Here is a 14,223-nt window from a genome sequence, read left to right on the forward strand (position 1 = left end):
CCACGAGACAGGAACCCGTACTGCAAATACCCGAGAGACAGGAACCCGTACCGCAAATACCCGCGAGACAGGAACCCGTACCGTAAATACCCGAGAGACAGGAACCCGCACCGTAAATACCCGAGAGACAGGAACCCGTACCGTAAATACCCGAGAGACAGGAACCAGTACCGCAAATACCCGAGAGACAGGAACCCATACCGCAAATACCCGAGAGACAGGAACCCGCACCGTAAATACCCGAGAGACAGGAACCCGCACCGTAAATACCCGAGAGACAGGAACCCGCACCGTAAATACCCGAGAGACAGGAACCCGCACCGTAAATACTCGAGAGACAGGAACCTGCGCTGTAAATACCCGAGAGACAGGAACCCGCACCGTAAATACCCGAGAGACAGGAACCCGTACCGTAAATACCCGAGAGACAGGAACCCGTACCGTAAATACCCGAGAGACAGGAACCAGTACCGCAAATACCCGAGAGACAGGAACCCATACCGCAAATACCCGAGAGACAGGAACCCGCACCGTCAATACTCGAGAGACAGGAACCCGCACCGTAAATACCCGAGAGACAGGAACCAGTACCGCAAATACCCGAGAGACAGGAACCCATACCGCAAATACCCGAGAGACAGGAACCCGCACCGTCAATACTCGAGAGACAGGAACCCGCACCGTAAATACCCGAGAGACAGGAACCCGCACCGTAAATACCCGAGAGACAAGAACCGGTACCGCAGCTACCCGAGAGACAGGAACCCGCACCGTAAATACCCGAGAGACAGGAACCCGCACCGTAAATACCCGAGAGACAGGAACCGGTACCGCAGCTACCCGAGAGACAGGAACCCGCACCGTAAATACCCGAGAGACAGGAACCAGAGCAGTTTCCCAGCTCACTTTAACACTGGGCAGTGGGACAGCCACATATTACAGAGCAGTGTGCAATTTCTCTAGGATCAGTATGCAGTTAATAAGAAACATACTTTACAGTGATGAATCTGAATCCTTTCCACCTGACATTTGCATGTGTGTGAGGGGTAGAGTGTGCAGGAAGTGGTGTCCAAGGCAAATACACAGCCGCTACAGGGTATGGGCTCCTGTCCATTTGACTCAGGCTCTGTATTCCCACTGCCCTCCCAAGGATCATTGCCCGGCATGCCTCCATCTTCTGATGCTGCTTTTCACTCACCGATTGTCTTATCTTTATTCACCCGCCAGGTCAGAGGCCCTTCGTGAATCATGTTCCGCTTTGTAAGGTCCAAATTCTTAAAGAGAAGTAATTACAAGTTATTACGCTAAATACAGAGAGGGTCTTCATAATGTTTTATCAGTCGTTTCCCAACATGTTTACAACACTGACAGAGTCGACTATCTGAACTTTAATTATTGAGGGACTTTTTGTTTTGCCAGAGGGTCACTCACCCGGAACTCCTCAATCAGCGGGTAATCCGACTGCTTCAGGCTGGAAAGGTCCAGGCGGCGCTGGTAATCCTCCAACCGCTGACACAAGGAAACAATCTGTTAACTTTCACAAAGAAGCACAGGACACACATGTAATGATCACAGAATAACGGCCCCTGCAACTGTCCCGATCTCCCACACAACATAACTGGCTTCACATTTCAATGAGTCAGCCATTGGCTCTTTGACAAACAAAGACACTTCTTCACGAATCCCAGGCTCCCTTACCCGATTCCTCCCATCTCGGGACCAGCGGTGTCATTGACACAGCTCATAGCCACTGCACAAGGATTCCTGTAATCCAGGCACAGGACAATTATCCAGGTATGGGTTGGGGGTGGGGGGTGGAGAAATAATTCAACGAGGGAAACACTTTATAAAGTATCAGTGACTGTATCAGGGATTACTGGAAACTGCCACTTGTACAACAGACCATGACTTTCTTGACTATGAAATTATTTTCTGTTTGAGTCCCTAGTCATAGCAGTGAGAATGTTGGAGCCAGTCAATGAAAGGCAGGCGCTGACTCTCCCAGATAGATGCAGGGTAACAGTGAAGTTAATGAGTGGGCAGAGTCACTGAACCCATCCTGTATCATCACACTGTTTTTTTCTTTAATAAAATGTATTAATTGCCCAAAAATACATTTTAAAAAATACACATTCATCACAAAATAGAAATAATTTATTCATTCAGAGACAGCTGTTCCTGTCTATATAGCAGGGAAAGGGTTAAGCAGTTTAATCTCCACCTGTTAAACCTTCAGCTACTTATTCACTGAGAAAACCTTCAGCTCCGGGCAACTCGCACCCATCAGGTCCTGTGGAGAGCAGACTGCAAACTCACCTTCCGTCAGTGCAGCAGGGTAAGGATCGATGCACAGAGGCCTTTCTGTGCAAACACTTACCTGTTTATTCTCAGCTTCCTTCACAGCCTGGTTCACAAAGTTCAGGATCTGACGACAGCATTCTGCTGCTTTCTTCACCTTCTTCTTCTCTTCATGTTGTTCTGGATCTAAGAATAAGGAGACCTGTCCCATTAGGGAAAAGACTTTCACCCTCCTCCAGGGAAATTAGCACAGCTTTAAATGAAATCACCTGCTGAATGAGATTGCGTCGAGTAACAGGATAAACATTTATCCTCTGCAGTTTAGTAATACTGCGTATTTGAGAGACACAAATTAGCAGAGGAAACCTGTTCAAACCCCAGAGAACGCGAGAGCAGAGGGACGGCTGGTGCTTTTAGAGGGTTATTAGCAACGTACCCATTGACAGAGTCTTTCTGATAGCACTTCAGGCAGTGAACCTGCACCACACCTTATACATACATTACATAGAATTACATAGTATTCTGCACCAGTGTTTATGCTCCACACAAGCCACCTCCCACCTTTCTTCATCTCACCCTATCAGCATATACCCTGCTAAACGTGGGTAGCACAATGAAACACAAATACTTATTTATAATTTGATTCAGTTTATTTCCTTGAATTTTTCCTCCTCCTTTGTTGATGGTGCAGAACTTGCGCTGTGCGATCCCATTATTCCCACCACTCTGCGCGTTCCACATGCAATCTGGCAATTCTAACTTTACCATTCCTTGGGGTTCTCTCCCCAGCTGTCTCCCGCAGGCCCTTACCCGTATTCTTGGCAATGTTCTCCAGCAGCAGCGGGTATTTGGTCAGTCGCTGCATCTCTGTCGGGATGATGTCCTTTAGTTGCAGCCTCCGGCACTGCGGGTTACTCTGTGCCTCCTGCAATAGATCACATCATAACGAAGACAAGATAAATCCCCCTCCGTCCACGTGCAATGCACCAGACCCTCCCTCCACGTGCAACGCACCAGAGTAGAGGGAGCGTTACTCTGTATCGAACCCTGTGCTGTACCTGCCCTGGGAGTGTTTGATGGGACAGTGTAGAGGGAGCTTTACTCTGTATCTAACCCGTGCTGTACCTGCCCTGGGAGTGTTTGATGGGACAGTGTAGAGGGAGCTTTACTCTGTATCTAACCCGTGCTGTACCTGCCCTGGGAGTGTTTGATGGGACAGTGTAGAGGGAGCTTTACTCTGTATCTAACCCGTGCTGTACCTGCCCTGGGAGTGTTTGATGGGACAGTGTAGAGGGAGCTTTACTCTGTATCTAACCCGTGCTGTACCTGCCCTGGGAGTGTTTGATGGGACAGTGTAGAGGGAGCTTTACTCTGTATCTAACCCGTGCTGTACCTGCCCTGGGAGTGTTTGATGGGACAGTGTAGAGGGAGCTTTACTCTGTATCTAACCCGTGCTGTACCTGCCCTGGGAGTGTTTGATGGGACAGTGTAGAGGGAGCTTTACTCTGTATCTAACCCGTGCTGTACCTGCCCTGGGAGTGTTTGATGGGACAGTGTAGAGGGAGCTTTACTCTGTATCTAACCCGTGCTGTACCTGCCCTGGGAGTGTTTGATGGGACAGTGTAGAGGGAGCTTTACTCTGTATCTAACCCGTGCTGTACCTGCCCTGGGAGTGTTTGATGGGACATCTAGAGGGAGCTTTACTCTGTATCTAACCCATGCTGTACCTGCCCTGGGAGCGTTTGATGGGACAGTGTAGAGGGAGCTTTACTCTGTATCTAACCCGTGCTGTACCTGCCCTGGGAGCGTTTGATGGGACAGTGTAGAGGGAGCTTTACTCTGTATCTAACCCTGTGCTGTACCTGCCCTGGGAGTGTTTGATGGGACAGTGTAGAGGGAGCTTTACTCTGTATCTAACCCATGCTGTACCTGCCCTGGGAGTGTTTGATGGGACAGTGTAGAGGGAGCGTTACTCTGTATCTAACCCGCGCTGTACTTGCCCTGGGAGTGTTTGATGGGACAGTGTAGAGCGAGCTTTACTCTGTATCTAACCCGTGCTGTACCTGCCCTGGGAGTGTTTGATGGGACAGTGTAGAGCGAGCGTTACTCTGTATCTAACCCGCGCTGTACCTGCTCTGGGAGTATTTGATGGGACAGTGTAGAGGGAGCGTTACTCTGTATCTAACCCGCGCTGTACCTGCCCTGGGAGTGTTTGATGGGACAGTGTAGAGGGAGCGTTACTCTGTATCTAACCCGCGCTGTACCTGCCCTGGGAGTGTTTGATGGGACAGTGTAGAGCGAGCGTTACTCTGTATCTAACCCGTGCTGTACCTGCCCTGGGAGTGTTTGATGGGACAGTGTAGAGCGAGCGTTACTCTGTATCTAATCCGCGCTGTACCTGCCCTGGGAGTGTTTGATGGGACAGTGTAGAGGGAGCTTTATTCTGTATCTAACCCGTGCTGTACCTGCCCTGGGAGTGTTTGATGGGACAGTGTAGAGCGAGCGTTACTCTGTATCTAACCCGTGCTGTACCTGCCCTGGGAGTGTTTGATGGGACAGTGTAGAGGGAGCTTTACTCTGTATCTAACCCGTGCTGTACCTGCCCTGGGAGTGTTTGATGGGACAGTGTAGAGGGAGCTTTACTCTGTATCTAACCCGTGCTGTACCTGCCCTGGGAGTGTTTGATGGGACAGTGTAGAGGGAGCTTTACTCTGTATCTAACCCGTGCTGTACCTGCCCTGGGAGTGTTTGATGGGACAGTGTAGAGGGAGCTTTACTCTGTATCTAACCCGTGCTGTACCTGCCCTGGGCATGCCTAGCTTTGAAGCTTGCAATTAGGTTCTGGAGATTTTCTCACCTGAATGATTGCCTGGAATCTCGAATCTTTTTTCTGCTTTGATTTGATCAGTTCCAGAGCAAAGGGCTGATTACTGCAGAAAGTGGCAGCAGCTCGTTTAAACTTCTCCTCTTCAGAACAGCTGAACTGGAGAAAGAAAACCGGAGTAACTCAGACAGGAGCCAATCACCAACACCAGACAGGAGCTGAGCACAGACAGCAGACAGCCGAGTACCGACACCAGAACAAAAATGACAATCCTACATAAGATGGGATGCGCAATATGTAAAGGGATTTTTTTTTTTTAATATAAGCCTTTGGGATTTGGGCAACGATGACAAGGCTGGCACTTATTGCCCACCCCTAGTCGCCCTGAGGAGGTAGTGGGCCGCCTTTTTGAAGCGCTGGTGTGCCCAGAATGGTGTTAGGAAGGGAGTTCAAAGACTCTGACCCAGCCACAATGAAGGAACCGTGATAGATGTCCAAGTCAGGGTGGTGTGTAACTTGGAAGGAACTCGGAGGTGATTGTGTTCACACAGCATTGCTGCTCTTGTTCTTTTTGATGGTGGAAGTCGCGGGTTTGGGAGGTGCTGTTCAAGTAACCTTGGTGAGTTGCCACAGTGCGTCCTGTAGATAGTACACACTGCAGCCACAGTGAGTCAGTGGTGGAGGGAGTGGATATCGAGTCCAATAGCAGAAGTACCGATCTGCTCTGTCCTGAATGGTGTTGCTGTTGCACTTGTCCAGGTGAGTGGTGAGTGTTCCATCACACTTCTGACTGGAGTCTTGAAGATGGTGGGGAGTCAAGGGGAGTTGGCTGGGCTTTCTCTGGCTTCAGATGGTCAAATGTTCACTGCCACTTGTCAGCCCAAATCTGGATGTTACCCAGATCCTGCTGTAGGCTGGTATGGGCTGCTATTGGAGGAATTGTGGATGGAACTGAACACTGTGCAATCATCAGCTAACATCCCCACTTCTGACCTTATGATGAAGGGAAGATCATTGATGAAGCATCTGAAGATGGTTGGGCCTAGGACGCTGCCCTGAGGAACTCCTGCAGCGATGTCCTGGGGCGAAGATGATTGACCTCCAACAACCACAAACATCTTCCTTTGTGTCAGGTATGACTCCAGCCACTGGAGGGGTTTCTCTCTAACTCCACTGGCCTCACTCAACTTCTTTGTTAGACAAGACTGGTGAGACCAAGTACTGATTGGCCAATTTACTGATAATTTAATAGGCTGTGTAGCCCAGACATCTGCTGCAGTCACTGTACGGGATTTGTTTCGCCCGAATTCTCTATCTCTTCAGAGAGGAAGATCCCGGGCAGCCTCTTTTCACTCATTCACTACGGTTTACAGATGGACACTCACCCAGCTCAGCAGGTCCTCTCCGATCTGATCAACGACAAAGTTTTCATTCCTTTTCCAGACTTTCCTCATCTGCTCATTTAATGAAACTGGAAAAATAAACAGAACTTAGAAAATCTACCTTTAACATCACAACATTTAAACCAATTTCGCCCAGTGTTAAGTTTCTCCAGGGGCAGTAATCTGTTCATAGAATCATACAGCACTGAAGGAGACCATTCAGCCCATCATGCCTGTGCCGGCTCTATGGTAGAGCTCTCCAATTAGTCCCACTCCCCGGCTCTTTTCCCATCGCCCTGCTAATATTTCCCCTTCAAATATTTATTCAACTCCCTTTTGAAAGTTACTGTTGAAACTGCTTCCACTGCCCTTTCCAAAGCATCATAACTCGCTGTGTAAAAAAATTCTCATCTTCCTCTGGTTCTTTTGCCAATCACCTTAAATCTGTGTCCTCTGGTTACCAACACTTCTGCCACTGGAAACAGTTTCTCCTTATTTATTTATTCTTATAATTGATAGGCAGGATGTACTAGAAAGGCTGGGTATGCTTAGAGTGGATAAGTTGTCTGGTCCAGATGGCTTGCGAAGGGAATTGGGGGACGAGATAGCGGAAGGGCTCGATGTTTTCAAGGGGAGACTGGATAGGCACTTGAGGGAAATAAACTTGCAGGGCTACAGGGATAGAGCGGGGGAATGGGACTGACTGAATTGCTCTACAGAGAGCCGGCATGGATTCGATGGGCCGAATGGCCTCATTCTGTGCCGTTATGACTCTTATCAAGACCCATTTTGAACACCTCTATTAAATCTCCCCTTAACCTTCTCTGCTCCAAGGAGAACAATCCCAGCTTCTTCAGTCTCTCCACACAACTGAAGTCCCTCATTCCTGGTACTGTTCTAGTAAATATCCTCTGCACCCGCTCTAAGATCTTGACATCCTTCCTAAAGTGTGGTATCCAGAATTGGACAGAATACTCCAGCTGAGGCCTAACCAGTGTTTTATAAAGGTTTAGCATAACTTATATAATAGCAAAATACTGCAGATGCTGGAAATCTAAAATAACAACAGAAAACGCTGGAAATACTCAGCGGGCCAGGCAACATCCGTGGAGAGAGAAACAGAGTTAACATTTCAGGTCTGGGACCCTTCATCAGAACTGGAAAAAGCTGGCGATGTAACAGATATTAAGCAGGTGCAGAGACAGGAGGGGATGAAGGAATTGAAGGAATATACTGTGCTTTTGTAAGAGGCAGGGAAGATAAAATGTTGCAAATGGGAATGGCAAAATCATACAGCATGAAAAATGGGGGCAGGGGTTATAGTTTGAATTTGTTGAACTCAATGTTGAGGCCAGAAGGCTGTAAAGTGCCTAATCGAAAGATGAGGTGCTGTTCCTCGAGCTTACGTTGAGCTACATTGGAACAATGTAATTGGCCGAGGACAGAGCGATCAGAGTGGGAGTGAAGCAGATGGATTGCATCCCAGGTTGCTAAGGGAATTGGGGGAGGAGATAGCGGAAGGGCTTGCCATAATTTTCCAATCTTCCCTAGATGTGGGGGAGGTGCCTGAGGATTGGAAAGTGGCAAATGTGACACCATTGTTCAAGAAAGGGTGTAAGGACAATCCTAGTAACTACAGGCCGGTCAGTTTAACATCAGTGGTGGGTAAAGTTTTAGAAACAATAATCAAGGAAAAAATTAACGGGCACTTGGAGAGGTTTAAGCTAATTAAGGAGAACCAACACGGGTTTGTAAAAGGAAGATCAGGTTTGACTAATCTAATTGATTTTTTTGATGAAGTAACAGAGAGGATCGATGAAGGGAATGCAATGGATGTTGTCTACATGGACTTTTGGAAGGTGTTTGACAAAGTACCACATAGAAGGCTGGTTAACAAGATTGAGGCTCATGGAATAGGTGGGTCAGTGGTAGCTTGGATAAGGAATTGGCTTAAGGACAGAAAACAGCAAGTTGTGGTAAATGGCTGTTTTTCAGACTGGAGGATGGTAGAAAGTGGTGTTCCCCAAGGGTCAGTGTTGCCCTGGATATTGGAATACAGAGTAGAATTTCTAAATTTGCTGATTACACCAAACTTGGGGGTGTGGCAAACAGTGATGATGATACCAATCGACTGCAACTGGACATAGAAAGGCTAGCAGAATGGGCAGACAAGCGGGAGATGGAATTTAATACAGGGAAGTGTGAGGTGATGCATTTTGGCAGAAGGAACAGGGAGAGGCAATATACACTTAATGGCACAGTTTTAAAGAGTGTGCAGGGACAGAGGGACCTGGGAGTTAATGTGCACAGGTCCCTGAAGGTGGCGGGACATATTGAGAGAGTGGTTAGCAAAGCATATGGGATCTTGGGCTTCATAAATAGAGGTAGTGAGTACAAAGGTAGACAAGTTATGCTGAACCTTTATAAAGCGCTGGTTAGGCCACAACTGGAGTATTGCGTCCAGTTCTGGTCACCACATTTTAGGAAGGATGTGAAGGCCCTTGAGAGGGTGCAGAGGAGATTTACCAGAATGGTTCCGGGGATGAGGGCTCTTAGCTACAAGGGCAGGTTGGAGAAGTTAGATTTGTTTTCATTAGAGCAAAGGAGGTTGAGGGGTGATTTGATCGAGGTGTACAAGATTATGACGGGTTTGGATAGGCTAGACGGGGAAAGGCTGTTCCCACTAGTTGATGGTACAAGGACTAGGGGACACAGATTTAAGGTTTTGGGCAAGAGATATGGGGGCGGGGGGATGTGAGGAAAAACTTTTTTTCGCAGCCAGTGGTGAGGACCTGGAACTCGCTGCCGACGGAAGTGGTGGAAGCGGAGACACTCAATGTTTTCAAGGGGAGACTGGATCGGCACTTGAGGGAAATAAAGTTGCAGGGCTCCAGGGATAGAGCGGGGAATGGGACTGACTGGATTGCTCTACAGAGAGCCAGCACGGACTCGATGGGCTGAATGGCCTCCTTCTGTGCTGTTATGACTCTGACTAATAAAGCCAAGGATCCTGTGTGCTTTTTTAACAGCCTTCTCAACTTGTCCTGCCACCTTCAAAGACATACATACACCCCCAGGTGTCTCTGTTCCTGCACCCCCTTTAAAATTGTACAATTTAGTTTATATTGCCTCTCCTCGGCCTTTGTCTAGATCACTAAGTTTTTACAAGGTGGCAAGAGAATTTTTGGCGGGAATGTCAATCTTCTGCCCAGTTCGCAGCTCAGACTGGGGTCACGTTGAGTGGGGAGCCTGGACCGACCCACCGTCAATGACCAGCCGCATGAGGTCCAAGTGCCGTGCTCACTCTGCTACTTTTCTTACATTTTACCTGAACATCACAGGAGAAACACGCTGGGCAGAGAGGAATCTCCAGCCAATGTGAACAGCTGCCACCTCACAGGGAGAGACACTGGCTGATGGATTTGCTGGATATGAGTGTTGTGAACCCACAGACCACCATGCCTGGAAATCGCCAGTAATGCTCTCCATCACAGCGCTAACCCAAGATACATATTTTTCAGTTTCAGCAGTCACTCGACCAACACTGCTCAGTGTCCTGGTGTAGGGGAGGCAGCGACTCTCCATCAGTTTTGGTTGCAGAGTCTCACACAGGTCAGTAACTGAGCTACATTGAGACATGACTGAAATCAAAAGCCATTTTAATTACCAATTATCATCGGAGTCAACTGGTGAATCAATTCCTCTCGACTTCATTAACTTCCCTCCCCTGGTCACTAGGCCCAGAACAGCTACCCCGCCCACCCCCAGTTACCGTGAAGCTGCAGGATTTCCTCAAGGTTGGAGAAGATGTTTCTCACGTCAGCTGCGGGTAAGCTGCCATCTCGCATCATCTTCTGGTAAAAGATTACATCCAGAACCTTCAGCATTCGGATGTGAGCTCTCTCAGTGTGGAAAAGTTCTATACAAATAACCGGAGAGAGAGAGAAATACTAATTTGTGATAAATGAGATAAACTGAAGATTAGAATCAGCATTCACAGTAAGCTCACACATATAAATCATATTAGGAGTTAACAAAACAGAGAAATAAATTGTGCGCTGTGTGACCCCCTGCACTCTGTGTGACCCCCTGCATGCTCACTGTGCTTGGCTGGTCTTAATCGGCCCCAGAACCCCAGAACCCCCCTAACTCTAGCAGCCCCCAGACGTTCTCAGCCCCACCCCCCCCCCCACACCAGCCAGATGCACACCGCCAGCCCCCAGACGGTAACTGAGGAAGGATGTTCTTGCCATGGAGGGAGTGCAGCGAAGATTCACCAGACTGATAACTGGGATGGAAGGAATGACGTATGAGGAGAGATTGGGTCGATTGGGCTTATACTCGCTGGAGTTTAGAAGAATGAGAGGGGATCTCATTGAAACTTATAAAATTCTAACAGGACTAGACAGACTAGATGCAGGAAGGATGTTCCCGATGGCGGGGGAGTCCAGAACCAGGGGTCACAGTCTAAGGATAAGGGGTAAGCTATTTAGGACAGAGATGAGGAGGAATTTCTTCACCCAGAGAGTGGTGAACCTGTGGAATTCTCTACCACAGAAGGCAGTTGAGGCCAATTCATTAAATATATTCAAGAAGGAGTTGGATATATTTCTTAAGGCTAAAGGGATCCAGGGGTATGGGGAGAAGGCAGGGACAGGGTACTGAACTTGGATGATCAGCCATGATCTCATTGAATGGCGGAGCAGGCTCAAGGGGCCGAATGGCCTACTCCTGCTCCTATCTTCTATGTTTCTAACCCCCCCACTCCCAGCCTTACCGTTAATAACTTCCTGCCGCTTTATCTCGTGCGGTTTCAGGCCTGACAGGACGTCCCGGCTCACCAGCTGCTGCCAATTGGTTGGGTCTTGCTCCACATCCGACAGGTGGGTTTGATCTTCCTCAGCCTGACCCAGTGAGTGGGAACCAGCTTCTGTCCACGCTCCATAACCATGGCCATCCGCTCTGATGAACCCGAACACAAACATTACCAAAAGTCTGTCGTGTGACCCCTGCATGACCTCAGCATCCAGTGATTAGCCAGAGGGAATTGGACAAATATTTTAAAAGGAAGAATTTCAGGACTATGAGGAAAAGCAGGGAGAGTGGGACGAACTGGAGAGCTCTTTCAAAGAGCCAGCACAGGCACGATGGGCCGAATGGCCTCCTTCTGTGCTGTAAGATTCTATGACACTGTGTCCACATACAGAGACAAGATGCTGTGTCGAGCAACTCTGTAATGATCTCCGCAAACGTGCCTGCACAGAAGTGACAGAACGATCTCGGAATCCCAGGTTCATGGCCGATAGTTCGCAGCATTTATAATATTGGCAGCAACCATCATAGGGGAAATCACAATGAAACGAAGACACAGCATTCGACACGCCTCTCTTACTTTGCTCTTGGTTCATCCTTTAAACTGGTCTTGCACCCAGTGAGAGACCTGTACCCACCAGTACTGTACCCCAGTGTTATACAGACCATTCATCTTCTTCCAGAGGCCTCAGTTTGGACATTTCCGTACATCAAGAATCGATACGCTGCCAGATTTGTGCCCACAATCACATCTTTCACTTTACATTTCTTACTTAAGATTTTAGTAAATCCCAGATTTGTTTCCGTCAGGTACTCACCTGCGACCTGGTTTTGGAGTACATGGGGGTGTGGCGGTCTCCAGACTCCTGAAACACAAGAGAAAATTAGACAGCAGGAAGAAAAACACTGCACATTGCGATCGCCCGTCGGCCGAGCGAGGGCCCGTCGGCCGAGCGCGGGCCCGTCGACCGATGGCCTGTCGACCAAGCGCCGAGCGATGGCCCGTCGACCGAGCGCCGACCCGTCGACCGAGCGCCGAGCGATGGCCTGTCGACCGATGGCGGAGCGATGGCCCGTCGACCGACGGCGGAGCGATGGCCCGTCGACCGAGCGCGGAGCGATAACTCATGCCCGTCGATGGAGCGCGGAGCGATGGCCCGTCGACCGATGGCGGAGCGATGGCCAGTCGATGGAGCGCGGAGCGATAACTCACGCCCGTCACTTCCCACAGTCGGACTCATCTCCAAAGATGGGGAGTTGTGGGTCCCGGTGAGTTATGACAAACATCAGATGCATTGAGTTCTGCTCCATTCAATCAGATGCATTTGGTGTTGCAGCAGCTTTGCTACGAGTGTCCATCGTAGTTACTCACCTCTCCGACTCCCGGTCCTCCTCCATCACCTGATCAAGGGTGGATGGAAACTCGAAGGTGATCGCCTTCGGTGTGGAAGTGCTGGAATCCCCAATGAATAAATTGTCTGCAAACATCTTCATTGCAGCGGATGTTGCGGCAACAGGATCTGAGAAGGATAGAAAGAACGAGAGTCAGAAAGAGTGTCAAATTACTTACAAATTTCAACACGGAAACAGGCCAGTCGGCCCATCCAGTCCGGGCTGGTATTTATCCTCCACACAAGCAGTATCCGAATCTCATGTACCCACCGTGTTCCCAGATCCCTTTATCCCCCTTTCCACCAACACCCTCTCTAACCCATACTCCAATGTGTCCCAGTCTCTGCTTCAATCACCAACTCCGGGAGTGAATGCCACAGCCTCACAACCTGCTGTGCATTTCCTACTCTCTGTCCTCAATCTCTGACGTTAAATCGGTGAGAGCGAGAGCGCGCGAGGGACCGGCAGACAGCGCGCGAGGGACCGGCAGACAGCGCGCGAGGGACCGGCAGACAGCGCGCGAGGGACCGGCAGACAGCGCGCGAGGGACCGGCAGACAGCGCGCGAGGGACCGGCAGACAGCGCGCGAGGGACCGGCAGACAGCGCGCGAGGGACCGGCAGAGAGAAGGAGAGACAGACAGACAGAGAGAGAGGTAGAGAGAAAGAGAGAGAGAATCATAGAATGGTTACAGCACAGTCCTCTGGCACCAGCCCCGTATCGAAGGAGAATTGGAATATTATGGCCAGTACCTCCGCAATTTCCACTTTTACTTCCCTCAGCATCCTAGGATGCATCCCATCCGGTCCTGGTGACGTATCTACTTTAAGTACAGCCAGCCTTTCCAGTATTAATTTTTATCCCATCCAGTAGCTCAGTTACCTCCTCTTTCACTATGGCTTTGGCAGCTTTTTCTTCCTTGGTGAACAGAGATGCAAAGACGCATTTAGTACCTCAGCCATGCCCTCTGCCTCCATGGGCAGGTCTCCATTTTGGTCTCTAATCGGCCCCACCCCTCCTCTTACTACCCGTTTACTATTTATATCCCTTTTATCTTAGCTGCCAATCCATTCTCATACTCTCTGCCCCTCGTATTTCCTTTTTCACTTCCCCTCTGAACTTTCTATATTCAGCCTGGTTCTCACTTGTATTCTCAACCTGACATCTGTCATACACCCCCTTTTTCTGCTTCATCTTACTCTCTATCTCTTTCGTCATCCAGGGAGCTCTGGCTTTAGTTGCCCTACCTTTCCTCCTTGTGGGACTGTACCTCAACTGTACCCGAACCATCTCCTCTTTAAAGGCAGCCCATTGTTCGACTACCGTTTTGCCTGCCAATCTTTGATTCCAATTTATCCGGGCCAGGTCCATTCTCAACCCACTGAAATTGGCCTTCCTCCAATTAACTATTTTTACTCTAGATTGCTCCCTGTCCTGTTCCATAGCTAGTCTAAAACATATGATACTGTGATCACTGTTCCCTAAATGTTCCCCTACTGACACTTGCTCTACTTGA

At 49.1% G+C, this 14,223-nt stretch overlaps 1 protein-coding gene across 12 annotated transcripts in view; it reads right to left on the bottom strand.

Moving 5' to 3' along the window:
- Positions 1 to 14,223, bottom strand: part of LOC147100184 (rho guanine nucleotide exchange factor 12-like) — a 278,585-nt gene that overhangs the window by 131,545 nt on the left and 132,817 nt on the right. For all 12 annotated transcript variants that reach the window (XR_015073688.1, XM_085967602.1, XM_085967601.1 and 9 more), the window contains 10 exons: positions 12,689 to 12,836; positions 12,135 to 12,182; positions 11,282 to 11,466; positions 10,277 to 10,423; positions 6,508 to 6,593; positions 5,156 to 5,281; positions 3,109 to 3,223; positions 2,378 to 2,484; positions 1,432 to 1,509; positions 1,199 to 1,274 (listed from right to left, as the gene is read on the bottom strand). Coding sequence is in view for 11 of the 12 variants with exons in the window: in XM_085967602.1 (XP_085823728.1) it covers positions 1,199 to 1,274; positions 1,432 to 1,509; positions 2,378 to 2,484; positions 3,109 to 3,223; positions 5,156 to 5,281; positions 6,508 to 6,593; positions 10,277 to 10,423; positions 11,282 to 11,466; positions 12,135 to 12,182; positions 12,689 to 12,836 (1,116 nt within the window). In the remaining variant the exon portion in view is untranslated. The remainder of the gene's footprint in view (positions 1 to 1,198; positions 1,275 to 1,431; positions 1,510 to 2,377; positions 2,485 to 3,108; positions 3,224 to 5,155; positions 5,282 to 6,507; positions 6,594 to 10,276; positions 10,424 to 11,281; positions 11,467 to 12,134; positions 12,183 to 12,688; positions 12,837 to 14,223) is intronic.

Source organism: Somniosus microcephalus, chromosome 26, assembly GCF_052327205.1.
Source record: "Somniosus microcephalus isolate GS21.2 chromosome 26, FLI_Smic_1.0, whole genome shotgun sequence".
Lineage (NCBI taxonomy): Eukaryota > Metazoa > Chordata > Chondrichthyes > Squaliformes > Somniosidae > Somniosus > Somniosus microcephalus.